Source organism: Bos javanicus, chromosome 3 (genome assembly GCF_032452875.1).
Source record: "Bos javanicus breed banteng chromosome 3, ARS-OSU_banteng_1.0, whole genome shotgun sequence".
Classification (NCBI taxonomy): domain Eukaryota; kingdom Metazoa; phylum Chordata; class Mammalia; order Artiodactyla; family Bovidae; genus Bos; species Bos javanicus.
The window spans coordinates 51,751,995-51,774,750 of record NC_083870.1 but is presented as its reverse complement, the minus strand read 5'-3'; the positions used below and the strand labels follow the sequence as shown (position 1 = coordinate 51,774,750).

Sequence of the window (22,756 nt, the reverse complement as noted above, 5' to 3'; positions counted from 1 at the left end):
TGAATTACATCAAGTCAAACCATGAGGTACTTTCCACACCCATGAATATGTTTTGTTTGTAACCTATTTGTAAGGTGGAAATTCTGATTTCTAATACTTTAGTGTATAAGTAAGATTGGTTGGATTATAACCCTTTAGTGCTCAGAAAGGTATCCCCAGTCCTTTTTAGAAGTTAAAGGGGTAGGATGATAGAATTTTAAGTGTGAGCCGCTATACTGTTTTCTAAACTTAATTTAGAAGCAATAAATACTGTTTAGTAAATACTGTCTAAGAGTACTATGGCACTGCCTTCACTAAGGTAGCCTAAATTATAGAAATTTGATACAGTGGCCATACTGTGTAAACTCGTTGCATTTTGTGTATTTTCTAGCCTGGAGATGACATTGTTCTTATGGCTCAAGCTCTAGAAAAGCTGTTCAGGCAGAAATTATCTCAGATGCCACAAGAAGAACAAGTTGTGGGTGGTAAGGAAAGAATAAAGAAAGGTAAGCGATAAAAAATTTATGTTCTGATTCTTTCTTTCTCTGTCATACATATTTGAATGCTTGTGTATGGGTGTATAAGTATGATGACTGGAACTAAATAATAAATCCCTGGGAATTCCCTGGTGGTCCAGTGGTTAGAATTTGGTGCTCTCACTGCCAGAGAAATGAGTTTGATCCCTGGTCGGGGAACTAAGATCTTGCAAGCCATGCAGTGTTGCCAAAAGTAAATAAATCCCTGAAAGGAGATAGACATCTAGAAGTCCTTCTACATCCTGTTATATTGGTATAAAATGTCCCTTTAAACAATCTGAACCTTGAGCACAAAGATGGCTGTCAGAATGATTGTCATACGAGATTAGGATTACATAGATTATGGCCTTGCAGCAGGTTTCCTATAGAATAGTGCCATTCACGTTGTTGTTGTTTAGTTGCTAGGCTTCTTTGTCCATGGGATTTCCCAGGCAAGACCAGTAGAGTGGGTTGCCTTTTCCTTCTCCAGGGGATCTTCCTGACCCAAAGATTGAACCCACATCTGCTGCATTGGCAGGTAGATTCTTTACTGCTGAGCCACCTGGGAAGCCCTATGCCATTCACATAGTGGGCACCAAATAAAGCATAGTTGCAATTGCTATTTGAGTGGATCATGTATCTGTGTTGTATTAATTAAGAGGGCCAAAATTGCCGATAATTTCTGTACCAAAAGATCCCCTAGCTAAGAATGAAAAGTTGCTGTTGGGTTTGAAGATTCTCATTTTCTAATTCTAAACTCAAAACTCTAGGAGGGAGGGGAACTTCCCTGGTGGTCCAGTGGTTAAGACTTTGCTTTCCAGTGCAGCAGGGGCAGGTTTGATCCCTAATTGGGGAGCTAGGATCCCACATGTCTTGTGGCCAAAATAACATAAAAGAGAAGCAATATTGTAACAAATTCAATAAAGGTTTAAAAGTGATTCACATAAAAAAATTTTTTTAACTTTAATGGGAAATGTTTTACAGCTAATATCATATTTAAATAAGAAATTAGAAAATTAATTTTAAGTGTTCAGAAGGGTTATTGAAGAGGTAAACGAAGACTGTCACAGTTCAAATGTTGGTTTATCTTTGGGTCACTGAAGCTATAAACCTTGGTTAAGTTCTATAATCATTCCATGTTTCTTCATCTATGATATCTGGAAATTATTTAGCTTTCATTTTTATAAATATTTGTAAGGTATATGTTAAGTGACTGGGACATAGGAAACTTGTTCCACTTTAGGGGATGGTTGAGGTTGTTTTATTGATAGTATGATATACTTTTTTCCTAGTTGTTAATAGATTTTTAGGGTGGATCATGACTTATAGCTTACTTTCATCCATCCTGTGAGGTAGATACTTACTGATTAATAACTTTTTATTTTGTTCTTATTTTTGAAGATTGATCTTAAGTCTTACAGAATAAGCCTAAGCATTATAAAACTTCTTAAAATAATAAGGCAGTGCATTAGAAAAACTGTCAGGTGAAATTACACATAGCGTGTGCTGTGGTTCGAGTGAGAAATTGACTTGCACTGGAAAAGCTGAAGAAGGCGTTAGAGGTGATAGAACTCAAGTTTGGGAAGGTGTAGATTTCCAAGTGACTTTTAGTAGAAGCTTTCTATTGCTTGCTGCTAAGTCACTTCAGTCATGTCCGACTCTGTGTGACCCCACAGACGGCAGCCCACCAGGCTCCCCTCCCTGGGATTCTCCAGGCAAGAACACTGGAGTGGGTTGCCATTTCCTTCTCCAATTCTATTGCTTAAGTCATGTTATTTTTTTTATGCACATTGGTAGGTAAACTGCCATACGATGGTAGCTAGTCTAAATAATGTGATTACATGTTGATACTTTATGGTAAAGAAAAAACTTTGCCATAATTGAATTGGTGTTGATTTATTGATTGAACAGATATTTAGGTACTTCTTATGTACCAAAACACTATTCTGTATTAGAGTTTAGATTTTAGTAGTGAAAGAGATACATACATGATAGGTTCAAAGAACATTCCAGACAGAGGGGTCAACTAGGGCAAACACCTATAACAGGATCTTTTTCTCTTTTGTTACTTTGGGCCATTGCCTTCATTTATGATCTGAATCTTGCTTCCCTCCTTACTTTCTTAAGGATTTTATTGCTTTGGTTATCCCGTTTCATGCATCATTAATCTTTCATTCTCTATCAGGTTAGTTTTATTATGCTATAAATATGCTCTAGTATTTCATCTTTAAAACTCACCTTTTCCCTGTATCCTTCCTGTTTTTTTGCTTTCTTCTTACATACTCATGAACTCACTTCAGTATAGGTTCTAGCCATACTATATCACTAAAAAGGTTCTTATCAGTAGTCTTTATGTTGCTAAATTTAAGTAATATTTTTCTATTCTCATTTGTCAGTATTTGCTTTAGAAGGCCACTGTCTCCTGAAATGCCTTTGTTTCTTGGTACATATTAGTTCTGTGGGTTTACTTTCCATTCTGTAGTCCTTTTGGCCTTATCAATCTCTAAATATTGAGGTATTTTTCAGGGCTTGGTATTAGGTATACTTTTCCTAAATTCCATCTGTGTTCTATTAACTCCTAGATGTATAGGATTTGGAGAGTTAGGGATTCTTATATGTTGTATGTCAAATATGATAATAGCATGGAAAAAAGTGAACTAGCGACTGGTGGAATAGAGAAAGGGGGTTGTTTTATACAGGTTGTCTGGAGAAGGGGAGGTGATATTTGAGAATTTGAGTAAAGCCTGAAGGGAATCGTTGAAGTGAACCATAAGGCTGTCTCCTGACCGGTGGGACAAATAGTCTGCTTGTGCTTACCAAACTTGAGGACAGCAGCCAGTAGTCTGGAGTGAAATAAGTGAAGGGGGTAGGATGATAGGAAAAAGAGGTTGGAAGGAGAGCAGACGTATGGGGAAAAGGGTAGCGAGGTCTTATGGGGTCCTGAGAAGCCGTTGTGAGGACTTTAGCTTTTACTTGGAGGAAAAGTTAGAAACCACTGGGCACTGAGCAGAAGTGTCTCAATCTTATTTGAATTTGATTGGTATTTTTGAGAATAGAATACAGGATGTAAAAAGCAGAAGGAAAGAAGGCCTCTTAGGATGCTAGTGCAGTAATGCAGGGTTATTACCACCTGTGATAGTTGAATTCTGGATAAGAAGATAGAGCAAAATAGTTTGCTGATGGATTGGAAATGGGGTTTGAGAGAGAGTGGAATCACAGATGACTCCGTTTCTGACCTGAGCAATTAGAATAGAGTTAACCCTGATGGAAGGATGGGCGTTTGAAATATAGTCATGCCTCGAAATCATGAGGGACAGGTTCCAGACCCGTCCATGGATACCAAAATCTTTGGATGCTTGATGCTTGCGTAGTACATGGTCCTTCATATCCATGGGTTGCATCTGGGCATTGTATCCAAGGAGGTTGAATCCACATGTGCAGAACCTATGGATCCTGGGTACTGATTGTAATAGATTTCAGGGTGGTGTGATCCAAATGTCTCCAGTCTTAGCACTCTCTGGGAACATACAGGACAAAAAAACATGTACAGATATTCCTCTGATGAGAGAATCATGTTCACATCTGTTCTGTGTCAGCCAGTGATGGACTAACATGCAGAGCATTCTGAAGACCTCACACAGTACCATGTAGTTGTCTCCAGTGTATCTGAAATTTTTGCTCAGGTTTACAGCTACGTGAAGCTAAAATCACAAAAGTTGAACTAAATGTATTAAAGTAGGATGCTAAGAGAAAAATTGCTTTATGTCTTACTCAGATACTGACTCTTGTTCACATTTTACTAGGTACTCAACAGAATATGACAGTTTCTATTAAAGGAAAACAGTCCCCCAAAGCACTGGGAAAACTGCTTACACAGCAAGTAATTCCTTCTGTATTTCCTGAAACATCTGTTTCTCCTTCAAACCTGGCACAAGGTGCTCCACTCAACACTGTCTCACAAACAGTCACCCAGGTAAGTTTACTTTCACTTTAAAATGTTTCAGTGAAGTTTTTTTTGTGATATCTATACCTTTTTTTTGAAGTTTATAGGAAAATTGGTCTTAAGCATAGCTCATTGGTCCCTCATAGCTCATTTGGTAAAGAATCTGCCTGCAGTGCAGGGAGACCTGGGTTCAATCCCTGGGTCGGGAAGATCCCCTGGAGAAGGAAATGGCAACCCACTCTAGTATTCTTGCCTGGAGAATCTCATGGACAGAGGAGCTTGGCAGGCTACAGTCCATGGGGTCACAAGAGTCAGACATGACTTAGCGACTAAAGAGAGAGAGAGATACAGAAGTCAAAAGTCTTTTTATCTGTACACATTTTGTGAACAGAGACCTGGGGTGCAAACCAGATTATTAGGTAGAATCTGAATCGATTTATTATCTCTGTAGTATTAGTATCAGTTGTCTAGCTACTTATTGGTGTGTGGGGGTGTAACTTTTATTGGTTCACAACTTGGTGGGTTAACAATTTTCTTTTTTAAATTGTGTACCCTAGCTGATTTCAGGTATTCAGAAACTTTTTTTTTTTTTAATATAACCATGACTTTTCCCCACCTTTCGTTGGTCTCAAAGTTGACCAGACAATTCTTTGGATGTGGGAAGGAAATATTTGAACTATTTATTTTACCTATGAAAGAAAATTAACTTTTCCTAAAAACATGGATGACCTGGTGCTAAATATCATTTCATTTTTTTAACTGATAAGGGTAATGATCATAGTTTGAAAACTGTTGCTCTGAACATCACCTTAAATATAATCTTGTTTTCAAATTGTTTCACTTTAGGTTACAAAGGGTGTGAAGAGGAAAGCAGATACAACAACTCCTACAACTTCAGGAGTTAAAGCAAGTGGTGAATCTTCCCCAACACTTACAGGAAAAAAATCAGGGAAAATGCCACTTATAAAAGAAAATATGCTAAAGAATGTTTTGCCGGATTCTCAGCAACAATATAAAGTTGTAAAGAATGCTAAAGTAACCGAACAATTAAGGCACTGTAGTGAGATTCTTAAAGAAATGCTTGGAAAGAAACATTTGTCATATGCATGGCCCTTTTATAATCCTGTTGATGTTAATGCTTTGGGACTCCATAACTACTATGATATTGTGAAAACCCCAATGGATCTTGGAACCATCAAGGTAAATGTTGTCTTAATAAGAGGAACTTCTTTTCTTGACTATAAAAGTAATCTTGTCATCATAAAGAAATTTAAAATTCAAAAAAAGATAAAAATCACCAGTCATACCACCTGAAGTAAATGATGGGAACGTTTTTTAAATAATGGGAACATTTTAAAGTGTATCCTCTTATTTTCTTCAAGCACATTCTTGGTTATTTTATCACAGTGTGTGTTATAGAATGTAATATAACTCTGTACCCTAAACTTTCACTTTGTAGATATTTTATTGTTATATATTTAAAATATTTTTAATTTGCATAATTTTAATACAAAAAAATTTTTTGGCAAGGCATTTATGTGGTTTCCAATCCTCTGCCAGGTAAATTTTCTTTATTGCTGATTTGGAAACTTTAAATTACTGGAAAAATTTAGTTATGTATATTTATTTTAGGGAAACTACTAAAAGAATAGAACTATACCATTTTCAAAATGATGGATTATCTCAGTGCTTTTCCTAAATAACTACTCATTGTATTCCCTGTTCTTTATTATTATCTGGAAGTTTGGTTCTTCTTTTATTAAATAAACACAGTTTTGTTTTATTTCATCATCAACATTTTTTGTGAACATGTTACTAACTTTTGTGCTCACCCTTATTTCTTGCTTATTACTCTTTCCTGTCTTGGTTTTTCTTTTTGCTGAAGTGCAAGCTTTAGTGGTTCATCCATGAGCATTTATAGGTAGTAAACTTAATAGTTTTTTCTCTGAAAGTATCTGTGCTCTGTCTATTCTTGAATGGTTCCTTAACTAACTATGGCATTCTAGAACTAGTTATTTTCCCCCAGCACTAGGACAGTATCTTTTGGCATGTATTGTTGTTGCTAGGAAGTCTGCTATCAGTCTGCTTGTCATCCCTTTGTAGATAATTTCTTTACTCTCTCCAGTTGTGTGTTTAATTTTACTCTTCTTGATTGGAAATTAGTACTTTCAAGGTGAAGCTCATTTTTTAAGTTCTGAAAAAACAACTAACCATAATCAGTTCAAAATACGCTTTTCTACTTTCCCCTAATACTTAAACTAATTCAGACTGACAGGTCATGAAACAGTACCTGAAATAGGTAAACCTGAGCTGAGTCTTAAAGGGAGGACTTAGTAAGTTACAGGACATTTCAGGCAGGGGAAGCAACTTGGAACACCCTGAGGTAATAAAAAAAAAAAATTCCAGAATACAATATTTAAGCCAACATGAATGTAATATGAAAAAGTGATTAGGAGAAAATGAGTCTGGAAGGAAACTAGGACTTGAACATGAAAAGCCCTCATCGTAGAGGCCTAGAGCTGGCATTAAACGTGAGGATTATGTCCTCATATTTGTTTCCTATAATGACTTCTCTAGTAACAATGTGAAGACTGGGCGATGAGGCTATTAAAGAATTCCAGAGATAAGAAGATAGTGACTTTAATTTAGTTCTTTGAAATCATTCCAAATTGCCAGTGATCTGAGTGGTAGAAAATTATGCTTCTTATTTTAGTTTTGTGTTTTTTTAATTACAAATAAAGTCTGGCATACTATATTTGTTTATTGGCCTTTTGTATTTGTTCATAGATTTTATGTTAATATACACTTGTTTTGCCCAGCAGTTTATAGGATTTTCTTGTCTGATCATTTTTCATGTTATAGTAATGCCTAACTGGCTACTCAACATCCTTCCTCACTGTTCTATCCACTTTATATGCAGCTACCTAAAAATGTAACCCATCCTGATATTTCTCTTCTGTTCAGTTTTTAATGTCTTTCCATTCCCAGGAGAATTTTAATATTATAAACCCTTCATTTAGATGTTCAAGGCTGATTTAAGGAGTTTATTTACTCATTGTTTTGCTACAGTCAAACTAGTCTATCCTAGATTATCTGGAAACACTCCATTTTTCCCCTGCTTTTGTGACTTTTGTTTCTGTTCTTTTCTTTACTTGGAATGTCCTCGTTCACGTCTACTTGTCAAAATTCATTGGATCTTTTTCAAAGTCTAAAAATACAAAACATGTAGCAGAGTTTTAATTTTATCAAATCTGGATGGTGGATATCTGGTTTTGGTATTACCTATTATTCTATTGTATGTTGGAATTATTTTATAATATAAACACTTAATATAGGTGCTCAAAATTCTGTAATTTTTTAATTTAGGCAAAAATGGATAACCAGGAATATAAAGATGCATATGAATTTGCTGCAGATGTTAGATTAATGTTCATGAACTGCTATAAGTACAACCCTCCAGACCATGAAGTGGTTACAATGGCAAGGATGCTTCAGGTGAGTTTTTACTTGTGTTCTGAAAGTGAGTTTCCTCTGAACATAGCTTAAAATGTTTCATAACTCGAGAGATAAAAAATAACACCCCCTACCCCCACTAAGTAGTAAAGCATAATTTGTACTTTTAAGATTGTGGGGGTGGGTTGTTTGCTTTATGAGGTATAGTATCCATTAGTAGTAAATGTTTTAATGAAGCTGCCCTACATATAGAAGACATTGGGGAAATATTAGTGAAGAAAGGACAGTAGATATCTGAGACAGAGTTGACTGGAGTCAATGTCCCATTCAATGAGCCTGAACGGAAGGCTCAAGGACTTTTGAGGCTGAGTCATTGGGGATTAGTAGAATGATGCAGTCACAGGGCAGGAGATCTGAAAAGAAGTCCCCCAGTTAATCTGAAAGATCTATCTTACCTGGAAAAACACAAAAGTTGGTAGTCAGGGAAGCATGAGGTCTTAACTATATTTCTGGTAAATCTTTTTTTTCCTCCAGTTTTATAGGGATATAATTGACATTGCATTATTTAAGGTATATAAGATTATGATTCAATATATGCATATACAGTGAAATGATTACCACAAAGACAATAGAGTTCTCATCAACATATGACACTGAGGGAATTCCCTGGCAGTTCAGTGTTTAGGACTCCACCACGCTTTCATTGCCAGGGGCTAGAGTTCAGTCCTGATTGGGGAACTGGGATACAGCAAGTTACACAGTGCAGCCGAAAAAAAGTGACACTGAAATGTGCATTTTCTTAAAAGATGTTATTGCTGTATTAAATCAGAAATGCAGAGGCCCTTAACAGTGTCATTTTCCATTATAGGATGTTTTCGAAATGCATTTTGCAAAGATCCCAGATGAACCTGTTGAGAGTATGCCTGTATGTTACGTCAAAACAGATACCACAAAAACCCTTGGTAGAGAAAGCAGTAGTGAAGCTTCTTCTGAAGATAACTCTTCTGGTGATTCTGAAGATGAACGAGTTCAGCGTCTTGCAAAGCTTCAGGAGCAGGTAGTTCATTTTACTGATAGAAGTTTTTATATTCTTTCTATGAGCTGCTGCTGCTTGCTGATGATCTAAAATCCTATTTGTAGATTAAAAGTAGATTAAAAGCTGTTATATTTAGATCACTTAGCAACTGTGACTTTACTTATTGGCATATACTTAATGTTTAATAGTTTTTTCTACTCAAAAATCTATACATCTTAAAATTCTGTTATTTATATTACTAACCACAATGAGTTGATTCTTACTGAAACATTTATATAACATAACCTGGATAGTTTATGCATGGGATCTTTATTTAACATTTGTTACCTTTTATGATAAAGTGTTAACCTGCTATGAGTTCAATCCTGAAAAATCAATGATTTAAGACTTAAGACTACGTGGAAAAATAATGATTCTTGGTCTGTTTTTAGATGAATATTTAAGTGTATGGGTTAAATATATAATATTCTTTGAAACACACCCTTCAAAATGATGAATTTATGAAATGAAATATCAGTCTGAAGTAAATGAATTTCATAAAGGATACTGTTGACTTTTGAGTGCCTTCATTTTTTTCTGCTCTCTTTATTTAGAATCATTAATGTTTAAAGCATTTTTCCTTTATTAGCTTCAAGCTGTTCATCAACAGCTACAGGTTTTGTCCCAAGTACCTTTTCGTAAGCTAAAGAGAAAGAATGAGAAGTCTAAAAGGGAAAAGAAAAAAGAAAAGATTGATAACAGAGATGAAAATCCAAGGAAAAAGTTTAAGCAAGTGAAACTAAAGGAAAAATCCAAGCGCAAGTAAGTATCTTTAATGATGCCTTATTAAGATAACATTATCTGAAATACATTTGATTAAATTTAACTTTTGTTACAGTCTGCCAAAGAAGAAGAAACCACAGGTCTTCACTATGAAATCTGAAGATGAAGATAATGCAAAACCTATGAACTATGATGAGAAAAGACAGTTGAGTTTGGATATAAACAAACTCCCTGGAGATAAACTTGGGCGAGTCGTTCATATAATACAATCCAGAGAGCCTTCATTGAGAAATTCCAACCCTGATGAAATAGAGATAGACTTTGAAACACTGAAATCATCAACACTGAGAGAACTGCAAAAATATGTTGCTGGATGTCTAAGAAAAAGATCACTAAAACCTAATGGTATGTATTAGAAAGCAGTCTAATATTTGTGTTGTACTCACTCTTTTGGTTGTACTCACTTTTTTTTTTTCCCTTCTAAATCACATAGGTAAGAGAACAATGAAGTCAAGAGAAGAACTTCATTCAGAGAAAAAACTAGAGTTGGAAAAGCGGTTACTGGATGTCAATAATAAGTTAAATTCTAGAAAACGTCAAACAAAACGTAGGTATCTTTTTTTTTTAATTTACTTATTTATTTTTGGCTGTGCTGGGTCTTAGTTGCGGTGCATGGGCTTTCTCTAGTTGCAGCAAGGTGGAGCTACTCTTCTAGTTGCGGTGCATGGGATTCTCGTTGCGGTGGCTTATACTGTTGTGGAGGACAGGCTCTAGGCACGCAGGCTTCAGTAGTTGTGGCTCATTGGCTCTAGAGCTCAGGCTCAATACACAGTTGTGGTACACAGACTTAGTTGCCCCACAGCATGTGGAATTTTCTGGAACCAGGGATCAAACCTGTGTCTCCTGCATTGGCAGGTGAATTCTTAACCATTGGACCACCAGGAAAGTCCCAGTAGCAGTTTTTAAAATGTTCCTGTGACAGTTTAATATCTGCCATTTTTAATGTCTTTTCTTATTTTGTAGCTGAGAAAACTCAATCATCCAAGGCCATTGGAAGTGGTTCCCGACTGAGTGAAAGTAGCAGCAGTAGCAGCAGCAGTAGTTCATCAGAGTCTGAAAGTAGTAGCAGTGATTCAAGTTCTTCAGACAGCAGTGATTCCGAATCAGGTTAGCTTACTTCTGCTTGTGGGAAAATATTTCTCATGTAATATTGAGATGTACAGTGTGAAAAAATGTTTGTTACTTACCCAGAATCTACAGTGGGATGCCACACTTATTTAATTGCATGTTGACAGTCTTACAACTTTTTCTTAAAAGAGATACTGTGTAAAGTGAAACTTCTTATTATACATATGTGACCTACAGGCTTGTAATATTGAAAATAAGCTTGTACTGTTGAAAATAATTTACTAAAGGTGGGATAATATCAATATATAATTCATATCGTAATACCAAAAATATCAAAGAATAAAATGCTGATCTTTTAATAAAATATTATTTGAGGACATCTTTTACTTTGATATATCAAATCACTCTAATGTTGCAGTGTGCAGTGTTGTGACAATATATTCTGAATTGGATAATCATTTTGAATTAAGAAACCAGTCATCCTAGAAATGGTGTAAAGCAGATTTTTTTTCACTTCAGTGTTTTCTTCACTGTAGGTTATCTTCCATTTGTAGAAAAATATACCTTAAATTCAGATTCTCAGTTATGCTAAAGTATGATATTACCTCATAGAGTTTATCATCAACTATATCAAGCTTAACTTATTCATTCATGTTTTGTTTGTACTCTTTCATTGACATTTATGTAGTTGACAGGTAATTGCTGCCCTCAGGATATGGTCTTGGCAGAGGCATTCCATCATTGTTCACCAAAAGGCACATTCAAATATAGGACACTTTTAGGCCTCAAATTTTGCTTTATTTTAAATAAGACATTTCTTGTTTGTCATGAGATTCAATTCTTTTTAAAACATCCCACACAAAATGTTGTCACATCAGGAATTCTTACCATTTGTAAGAATATCCTTCTTATTTTGGTCTGGTATTAAGAGTCTGCTGCCTTGCAGTATATTGTTTCACTTCTGCTTCTTTTTAGTTTGTGGTGCTGATGGCCTCATGTTGTTTTAGATTTATAAAGTATATAGTGGTAAACATTTCTGTTAGAATAAACAGAATATTTACTTTTATTGAAATTTGTCATCCTAGAAAATTTTTTAATAATTTAGGACTCCGTATACATTATTTCCTTGTAGTTGACTTTTAAGCAAAACATGCTGAAAAACTCTTTAAAGTATTTTAAATTGTGACTAGCATTTGTAATTTCATCTAATAAAGCATTTATTGCCTAAGAAGTTAGAGCACTTTGTCTTTTATTTATAGGATAAAACTCTTATTAAATTATCTAATTTTATATTGACTACTGATCAATAAAGACCGTGAGTATTAGCAGAAAGTACTTCAGAGTGCTTCAGTGAAGTACTTTAATTTGAATTATCAGTTTCTAATAGAATCTTACAATATGTTGCTTGAAGGAAAGAATGTCATCTACTGTGTTCTTAAAATAGTGTAGTATGTGTTTTCCTAACTTTCAAACAGAATAACTCAGCCTCAGAATTCTAATTTTAAAGCACTATTGAATTTTTATTTTATGACTGACATTCTTGTTTGATGTCATCTTTTTTAAATAACGAAGTGTTTTTAAAAACACCTGTTAAAATCAAAGAAGCAAATTTTTACATTTCCATCTACTGTATGAAGAGTGTATAGATTTATAACACTAAGGTCAGTTTGTCTTCTAAAATGATAGGATAATAAGAGTTTTTGTTTATGTTTGAAATTTTCATTGTTTTATAAACCAACTATGTACTTCATTGGAAAAACAATATATATAAGTTGCAAATGCAATGCTTAACTTACGCAGTAATTAACTTTGCTTAATGAAATAGTAAATGAAGCGATAGGACCTTTTCTCCTATTAACTTCAATTGTACCCTTAAAAATACTGTAAGGCTCTTGATTTCTAGTGTATAAGTTAACAACATTTTCTTTAACTTTCCTGAGAACAACAAAAACTAAGTAAAAGCACTGCAAATTGTGAAAAATAATTAATTCAGGCTATATCTTTAGCTATACCTATTGTAAAAATAAGCAAAGCATCTATCATTCTTAAATTATGCACATGATGTTATCAAGAAACAGATGGACAAATCCCAAGTCTTAAGTTTCAGGGTGAGGGGAAATGGAGATCCGGAGAAAATAATAATTTGTGAAAATTAGGTATGTTAGTAAAAGTTAACTGAAAATATAAGTAAGACTTTGTAACTTTAAAATTTATTATGATTTGTCAAGAGCTGAAACTTTAAAAAGGAATATCTCAATTATCAGAACTAGGGTTAAATAAGAGTTTGGATTATTCAAAATAGGACATATGCGTATAATTTCATTTCTTCAAAATTTTAGTAGTGGCATCTTTTCTGAAAGCTTCTCTGGGAAATTCTTCTCTGGTCTACGGCCATACCACCCTGAATGCGCCTGATCTCATCTGATCTCAGAAGCTAACCAGGTTCAGGCCTGGTTAGTACTTGGATGGGATAAATTCTTCTCTGATAGAAGAATATTGATCTCCAGTAATTTTTCTTAATCTATTTTTTAATACTTGTCTTCCTGGATTTTTATAGCAACTTGAGACCATATGCAGTTTTCTTAACCAAGTCACAATCAATTTCTGTTATCAAGGACAGATTTCTAAATTAATAGATCTCTAAATTAGATCTCTAATTTCTAAATTCCTTAACAGTATTGACTTAAAGTTCTCCTTATAGATTTCTTGTATTATGAGTTGCTTTCTTTACTGCTGTATTATTCTCTTCTAGGTATATTAAAATGTTTTAAGGGTGACATCTGAAAAACATTTGTATGTTATAGATAGTGGTAGAGCTGGTTATTCCACATTAAATTGTTATGTTCTGCTGCTGCTGCTAAGTCACTTCAGTCGTGTCCAACTCTGTGCGACCCCATAGATGGCAGCCCACCAGGCTCCCCCATCCCTGGGATTCTCCAGGCAAGAACACTGGAGTGGGGTGCCATTGCCTTCTCCGTGTTATGTTCTATGTAATCTTAAGTCTTATTTTATGCATGTTTGAAAAAATGGACTAATTCTGCTTGGGCTAAAGAAATTGGATTAATTAAATGGAATAGGAGTAAGTTACAAGGAAAGATTTAATAATTCTTTAATTATTATTTCAAACCAGATATTAAATCAGTTCTAAGATAGAGCTGTCATGAAATTCCATATCTTTGAAAAACATAAGAAATCTATTGGCTGGAAGCAGTACTTAATTGAAAATTTCAGTGTGACTTGATATTGCCATTTAAATTATCTTCTTCAGTTACATTGGCATATGCAAATTATCATGTGCTGATAAGTCAAGAACAATGATGGGGAATTCCCTGGCAGTTCAGTGGTTAGGCCTCTGCACTTTTCACTGCCAAGGGCCTGGGTTCTATCCCTGATCAGGGAACAAGATGCCACAGCCATGAGGCATGGACAAAAAAAATAATAAATCCTATCCCATTTATATTTATGCCAGTGATTAAACATTGGCATAAATATAAAACCTATTTTTCATAACTCAAAATATCATCAAATGGCAGATCAAAAGATACAAATAGGCTTGACAGTATAAATGAATTCCAGATGCATATATCCTATGTTAACTAGGCTGTACTAGAATGTACACACAAGCAATTGAGTTTTTTTAATATTCAACAAAGGTTGGCTATCTTGAGTTATGTAATAAGGAGGAGTATTAACAGATTTAATAATACTGAGAAACCATCAAATGGAGCAGCTCATAGATAATACTGCTTTTTTGATTCTAACTTTGTAGGAAATACCTTTAGGAACTGTCCAGATTTTAGTTCAAATACCTGACTAGTGTGGAATATAATATTTTTCAGGAATGATTATCATTTCAATTGTTAAAACAGTTACATACAAAGAAATTGAATGGTTATGGCAACAGTTCTTTACCTGATTAAGACAAAATGAATTTATCACTTCATATTTTGGATTTTTTGCTTTTATTGGCTTCAGTGTAATGTTCTGAAAGTGAAATTTATGAAATTCCTTAAGTAACAATTGTTCCTTTTTTTTTTAACTTTCTTAGTTACACTGACTTAAAAGTAGGAATAAAAGAATCATTTCTCATTTTAGCTATATAAGCCAGGTCTTCTGTAGAAGTGACAATGATGCAGTTTGTTTTTATTTTTTTCATGCAAGGAAGAAAGGAAAACCTTGGTTAAAGTTTAGATTTTAGTTTACCTTTTAAGGGGGAGGATGGTTTAGTAAATACAGGAAGTATGAAATAATGGATTCTTTACCAGCTGAGCCACAAGGGAATATTGAAGTGGGTAGCCTATCCCTTCTCCAGTGGATCTTCCTGATCCAGAAATCGAACCAGGATCACCTGCATTGCAGGCAGATTCATTACCAACTGAGCTATCAGGGAAGCCATGAAATGACAGTTTGGAGTAATTTTTCACCATTCAAGCTAGAAAGTTTAAGAGAAATGATTAGTATTCATCATTTAAGTATTTTAAACTTTCATTAATTTCCTATCAATTAAGGTGTTTTTAAAGCCCCAGAAGGATAAATTCAGGGACCCAGGCTTGCTTAAAAACTTGTACATATTGAGGTCTGTACTTGAGCCAGGAATCTCAGAAATAGGATAAATTGTCATGTGCCTTTTAAAAACTGGGTCTTACTGAATAAACAGGCTGTCTAGAATAATGTTTTTCAACCTTGGCAGTAGTGCATTAGAAATCACCTGTAAAACTTTAAAAATAGTGTCCAGATATGAATTGGAGAGTGGGACCAGATAAATACAGTGTCAAAAGATCCATGTGACTAATGTGCTGCCATGTTTGAGAACCACCAATCTAGGCGTTTTTGTTTGTTTCCACTTTGTAACTCTAGTTAAAATGACTTTGGTAAAAGGAAGAGACAGCTTATAATCAGTTTGTTCTATATTAAAATAAGTACCACACACTTAGATGAAAATGCTCAAAACATTCTTTAAAGGGGGCAAAATTTTTTTGTTCACAGTGCTTGATTTTTATTCACAGAATATTATATGATAAACTTGGGCAGATTATTTAACATCTCTGGATATGCTTTCTTTCCAATAAAATAAGGAAATGACCTCCAATCACTTTTATGTACCCAGTCCTTTATAACAGAAGTGTGATTTGTTTTTCTAATTTAAAAATCTTCAGTAATTTTTTTCTGCTATAATGGTATTACATTCTGGTTTTACATTATGTATGGTATTATATTCATATTCAGTTTATCAAGTTTTTAAGTCAGTATTGGCTTGCTGATAATATTTGGTATCTCTGGAGCATTGATCTCAGTGCTTTGATAGATGATGGATATTATTAACAAATCCTTCAATCAAATAGTTAACCCTAGATCTCTCTTCTTTTTGATTCTGTGATTAAAATTTGTTTAGTTGGAAGTGAAAACTTTCAATCAGAGTTTTATGTTGAAGTTTTTAGGGAAATATGAAAATAGCACACATTATATACTGTGCAAAATATTCATTTGTTCAGTAGTTAACATATTTTATCCAATTGGATCCTCATAAGGTAGGTATGTTATCACAGTTCCCTGGAAAAGTTGGTTGACAAGTGTATATGTTGTCACTGTAGTGCTCAGTTTTATTAAGACCTGGGAGGGCTTCTTCATTTATTGAAATGTGGTCTTAAGCTTGACAGTGAAAATATATTTATATATATAAATAAATATATATATCTTTTAATTCCAAAGGCCAGGAACTTATAAACAAACAGAAATATGCACTTTTATTTTGTTTCTGGAAAGTCAACTATGTAAGAATAGAAGGAGAAGCAAAATACTGAGTTTTAGGCTATCATTATTCATATATCTATAGTCTGTAAGACTTGTTTGAGGCATCCTGTACTTGGTGTTGGGTTTGTTTTTAATTAAAATTCTTTGATGCCTTTTGCTCATGTTTTTAGATTTTGAGGTGATAGTTTTTGTAATAGTTGTGAGCTTTAGTTTTATATCAGAAAACTAAGATAATGCCCTTAAATTTTTCATCACAACACTAATGTGGTATGTTGTATTTTTATTATAGTTAAGAGTTTATATCATTGAATAATTTGTTTAGGTGCATATTTGGATAATTAAGATAGATATATGGATGTACATATATGATCATATTAATGAAGTCTGTTTTTTGTTTTTTTTTTGTTCAAAGCTGAAATCATAATTTCTCTCCTAAATGTGAAAGCTACCTGAATCTATACCCTCAGTCTTTGCAGTCTGTCTTCTTGCCTTCCCTTTCCACCTAACCCCTAACACTTAAAATAATATTTAGTGGAGTGACATTAAGATGGTTCATGTCATTTTAAATACTTAAATTTTTTAAATTAAAGCACGTCCTTGAGTGGCATTTAGCAATTTTAACAATGTCCAGCATCAAACATTTTAGGAAAGAACAGTAACACATCCAGTGGAAACTGATGGCATTTCAGGAAGCAGAAGGTAACTATTAAAATTAGAATGTTAAGTTTGAATAAGATTTGCTGTTGACCAGCCTTGGTGCTCTGAAGCCTGAAGCAAATGATGCTCAGGTGGCTCATGAAAGCTGGCTTGGAGAGATGGATCAAGGCATTAACTACAAGTTTGGTGCTTTACCACACTGACTTAGGCTTGTGATTGGGGAGGATAGCACCAAAATGAATTGTAGGATCAAGAAAGAAGAACTTATGAACACCATGTCAGAGAGATCTCTTTTAATATCTACTCTACTGCCAGTGTCCCCTGTAAAGGTATTTCTAAAGGTAAAGGAAGTACTATAAAAGCCATTTGTTGCTATGTAGTTGAGGCTGTCAGATAGAGCAGAAGTAAATAGAGTATTAATTAGATGGGATCTTTATTATAATGCTTAGCAAGCAGAGCAGACTTTATCATGCCTAATCAAATAGCTTCACTTTTAATAAGACTGTATTCTCTCAGATACATTCCTTTCTCTTATAGTAAATTCTTAATTATTTTAATTAAGCCTCTTAATGGCTATTTGGTAAAAGATGGTTTTAGTATAAATGGTACTGCTTGTTTAAACCCTTATCTCTGCTGTAACTTGTTTCTTTTTAAACTATCACTTATTCAAGCGGTTTACTCTAAAGTAACACATCATTCTTTTTGCCTAATAATCCAAGTTGAAATTTGTGAGGAGATATTTATTCCATTAGGTAGAAAAGAAAATATCCCTTTTCAAAGCAAGTATCTCTTTAGAAATTTTGACTGATTCCAAGAGGGCAGAAACCTGGTAAGTGTAAGAATTTCTTGATTTAAGAAGTTGACCGTTTTCTTAAAATCACTTTAATATGCAAGACCTACAATTCAGATGATTTTTAAGTTAGCAAATATTAAAGTATTTTTATATACATTTGCAGAAATGTTTCCTAAATTTACTGGAGTAAAACAGAATGATTCTCCTAAAGAGAGATTACAGGTAAGTTAATTCTTCATTTTACCTTAGAATTTTAAGATTATATGGGTTATAACTAAATGGTTATAATTGTTTGATTTTATTTAAATGAAGAGTTGTCACTCATTTTTTAAAAATATTTTTTCTTATTTTTTTGTGTTGTCACTCATTTTTTCACTTAGATGTTCATAGATTTCTTCATAAAAAAGATAGAATAGTGAAATGATTTGGCTGCATTTTTCTAATAGATGTATTTTTTTTTAATATTACATCAAACTGTAAGTAGAACAAATTACAGTTTTGGCTAAGTCTTAAGGCTCTAAATACAGAAGGAGAGTCTTGGTGTCCCCGTATGCATGCAGTAAGGTGTGCACAGTAAGGTGGAATTTCTCCCCAAAAATTCCCAAGTAGGGCAGTGGTAGTCAGAGTTTCTAAAACTTATAATTACCATTTATTGATTTTAGCACATTTATGTTTGATTAGTAGTTGATATGCTTTGAAAAGGGTAAAAGTAATTTTATCTTTTACTACTAATTCTAGTTGTCATCCTCATAAAACTTTTAATCCTTTGTACCCATTTCAAATACAGAATTATAGGTATATACCTTTTATTATTCCCCTGGAGAAGAGAATGGCAATCCACTCCAGTACTCCTGCCTGGAGAATCCCACAGACAGAGGCACATGGTAGGCTACAGTCCATAGGGGTCTCAAAGAGTCAGATACGACTGAGCAACTAACACCTTTTATTAAGGGCTCCTGGTAACTCAGACAGTAAAGAATCCACCTGCAATGCAGGAGACTGGGGTTCAATCCCTGGTCTGAAAGATCCTCTGGAGAGAGGAATGGCTACCCACTCCAGTATTATTGCCTGGAGCATTCCATAGAAAGAGGAGCCTGGTAGGCTACCGTCGATGGGGTTGAAAAGAGTTGGACCCAACTGAGCAACTAGCACAAACACCCCTTTTATTAGATCATAAGCTTATGTAATAATATCTAACTCCAAGGGGAACACAATATAATACTATCTTGATGGAGCTCTTAATAAGACAGATAATCACACAGTTAAAGAGATTGTATGGCTAGTGCTGTAATCATCTATATTCATAATTTATTGAGAAAATGAAGGAGGAATATATATCTATCTATATACACACACATATACTACATGAAGAGGAAATGCTTAAAATAGGTTTTAAATTACAGAGAAAGGGAAGAAATGGTTAGTATATTGACATACTGATTAGAGACTTTTTTTTAAACAGAGGTAGTAGCATGAAGTGAGTCAAAAAGCATAGGAGGTGTGTTCAGAGAAATATGGTAGCAGATGGTGTTTGTATGGGATTAGTTGTCTTTGGAGATGTAATGGGGGGTGGGTTTGTACACCTAGATAAAGTGTTAATATTTAATTTGCTAGGTAAGCATTAACTCTCAAAGGTTTTTGAGTGGGAAGAAGATCCAGATGATCTATCTTGCCATAGGTATTAGTGGAAACAAAATTATGTCAAGTTATAAACAAACTTTGGAATAATTCTCAATATAGCACATAGAATGCTATCTTTATGATCTGTTTGTGACCAAGTTTTTCTCAGTGTCACTCACTGAAGAATTTAATGCTTATTCAAGACATAAAAAGAAAGTATATTTATAGAATAATGAATAAATGTACATACTTATGTGTTTCATAAAGTAATGTTTTGCTGATTTAAATCTCAGCATTTGACTTTAACACTTTGGGCTTGGGTCTCTATTATTGTTGAGATAAACATTCCTATGGCCTTAATTTTATTCAAGCTAGCATAAGTATTCATACACTTCATTTATGCCTTATTAACTAATGATAATCCTAACCCTTTTATTCAATGGAGGGGTCTGTAGTTTAGCAGATAAGGTACCTGGGCTTGGGCACTGTAACTTATCTTGCCACTGAATAAATATGAACATTTAAGTTACATCTAAGTCCTGTTGTCAACTGTGAAAATGAAAGTCATTCAGTCGTGTCTGACTCTTTGTGACCCTATGGACTGTAGTCCTCTAGGCTCCTCTGTCCATGGAATTCTCCAGGCAGTAATACTGGAGTGAGTAGCCCTTCCCTTTTCCAGGAGATCTTCCCAACCCAGGAATCAAACTCAGATCTCCTGCATTGCAGGCAGATTCTTTACCATCTGAGCCACCAGGCAAGCCCTCTGTGAACTAAAAGTGGGGATAATAACTATACCAAACTCATATGATTATTGGAGAAGGAAGTGGCAACTCACTTCATTTTTCTTGCCTGGAGAATTCTGTGGACAGAGGAACCAGGTGGGCTGCGGTCCATGGGGTTGCAGAGTCGGACATGACAGCAACTAACATAGGATTATGGGCGTTCCTGGTAGCTCAGCTGGTAAAGAATCCGTTTGCAATGCAGGAGACCCTGGTTTTACTTTCACTTTCTCTCTTTTCATAGGATTATTGTGAGAATTAACTATATAAAAGGCTCACCCAAGTATTAAATATTTATTATAATATAGTTTTTCTTAATAAGTAGTTAGTGAAGTGAAAGTGGCTCAGTCCTGTGCAATTGTTTGCGACTATATAGTCCATGGAATTCTGCAGGCCAGAATACTGGAGTGGTAGCCTTTCCCTTCTCCAGGGGATTTTCCCAACCCAGGGATTGGACCCAGGTCTCCTGCATTGCAGGCAGATTCTTTACCAGCTGAGCCTCAAGGGAATCCCAATAAGTAGTTAACAGAATACTCAATCAGAATTTGTTGATAATCTGTGCGTCAACCACCATGTGATTTTTTTTTTTTAATTAACACACCCTCCATTTATATCACTAATTCACTAAGGAAAAGGAGGTAAAGAAAGTGGATTAGTCTCTGCTGCTGCTGCTAAGTCACTTCAGTCGTGTCCGACTCTCTGTGACCCCCATAGACGGCAGACCACCAGACTCCCTTGTCCCTGGGATTCTCCAGGCAAGAACACTGGAGTGGGTTGCCATTTCCTTCTCCAATGCATGAAAGTGAAAAGTGAAAGTGAAGTCGCTCAGTCGTGTCAGACTCTCAGCGACCCCATGGACTACAGCCTACCAGGCTCCTCCATCGAAGATTTGGTATAAAAGCTCAGTTTTTATTTTCAATAAGTCACAGGAAAGCATTTGAAAATAGGCAGCACTGTTTAATAACATATGTGTTAAGTCTGTGTATGCTAGTAACTTAAGACCATAGACTTTAATGACTGACTCTACTTAAAAGCTATATAATGGCCAAGTTGTTTAATCTTTCTAAACCTTTTCTCATTTGTAAGATAGCAATAATTATACCTTATAAATTTATGTGACTTTAATAACATATTCAAAGACAGTGTTAAGTTATATTCTATTCTCTTGTATTTTTTTGTTGTTGTTCTTATACTTCTTCTGTGATTAAAGCTCTGAAAGATTTGTTTAACTCTGTCTTAACAGGTAAAGTCTTCTGTGCAAGATACAACCTCTGGGGTAACTAGCCTGGTTCATCAGACTGCATGTTCAAATGGAACACCACCAAACCACCACCAATTAGTGTTTAATCATCAAGAACCAAAACATTCACAGAGTGTGGAAAACATTTCACCTTTACAAATTCTGCCTCTTTTAGGTAAGAAATTAATGAGTAAATAGCTGTGATTGAACAGTTGACTTCTAAATGAAAATGCCAAGGTCATCCTAAATATTATGTATCTGAAATACTGAAAATCATAACTAGTAAATTCTAGGGTAGAAATAATCCCTGAAGCATATTCCTTTATACCCAAATGTATTCATTACATTTGAATGAAAGAAAATTGTATGTACAGTTCACACACAACTTACTTTCGTATAGAGTATATACACTGGCATATGGGCCATACATAAAAACCTGTCACTGCTGTAGTTCATGGGCTTTCCTGGTGGCTCAGAGGTTAAAGTGTCTGCCTCCAGTGCGGGAGACCGGCTACAATCCCTGGTTTGGGAAGATCCCATGGAGAAGGAAATGACAACCCACTCCAGTATTCTTGCCTGGAGAATCTCATGGATGGAGGAGCCTGGTTGGCTACAGTCCACGGGGTCGTAGAGTCAGACATAGCAAGCTCTGAGCAGACTTGTGAAATGTTGCTCTAATTTCCATGATGTCTCTGTGGGTTGGAAAGGTAGATTAGAATGGGGAAAAGATTGTTAGAGACTCTAGAGGTAGATAAATAGTTATAAACATTAAAAACAGTTTACAGTTAAAGAAACTTGAGCTAGAAATACTTGCCTAGTGGTAGTTCCCATTTACCAAAAACATCTTCCAAAACTAGAAATTTTTATAGTTAGATTCATTTGACTTTATCATTGTCTCATCTCTTAGTCTTGTCAGAAGTGAAGGTATCGCCTTTCTCATCATGGTTCTCCTGGGGATGTATGACACAGGGAGATGCTTCTCTGACAGTGGTGAGCCCAACTAATGGGGTGCCTGAACCTTGATAAATGTATTCAGGCCTAGACTAGAAGCAGATGTGAACATACCATATCCAGGTCTCCTTCTGTCTAGACTGCTCCCT

At 34.9% G+C, this 22,756-nt stretch overlaps 1 protein-coding gene across 4 annotated transcripts in view; it reads left to right on the top strand.

The window, feature by feature from the left end:
* The window catches only part of BRDT (bromodomain testis associated), a 57,251-nt gene that overhangs the window by 16,903 nt on the left and 17,592 nt on the right, over positions 1 to 22,756 (top strand). For all 4 annotated transcript variants that reach the window (XM_061411236.1, XM_061411235.1, XM_061411237.1 and 1 more), the window contains 11 exons: positions 371 to 485; positions 4,298 to 4,467; positions 5,284 to 5,637; positions 7,804 to 7,932; positions 8,759 to 8,947; positions 9,555 to 9,727; positions 9,804 to 10,093; positions 10,182 to 10,295; positions 10,712 to 10,855; positions 18,181 to 18,239; positions 21,660 to 21,831. In XM_061411236.1, the coding sequence (XP_061267220.1) occupies positions 371 to 485; positions 4,298 to 4,467; positions 5,284 to 5,637; positions 7,804 to 7,932; positions 8,759 to 8,947; positions 9,555 to 9,727; positions 9,804 to 10,093; positions 10,182 to 10,295; positions 10,712 to 10,855; positions 18,181 to 18,239; positions 21,660 to 21,831 (1,909 nt within the window). The remainder of the gene's footprint in view (positions 1 to 370; positions 486 to 4,297; positions 4,468 to 5,283; positions 5,638 to 7,803; positions 7,933 to 8,758; positions 8,948 to 9,554; positions 9,728 to 9,803; positions 10,094 to 10,181; positions 10,296 to 10,711; positions 10,856 to 18,180; positions 18,240 to 21,659; positions 21,832 to 22,756) is intronic.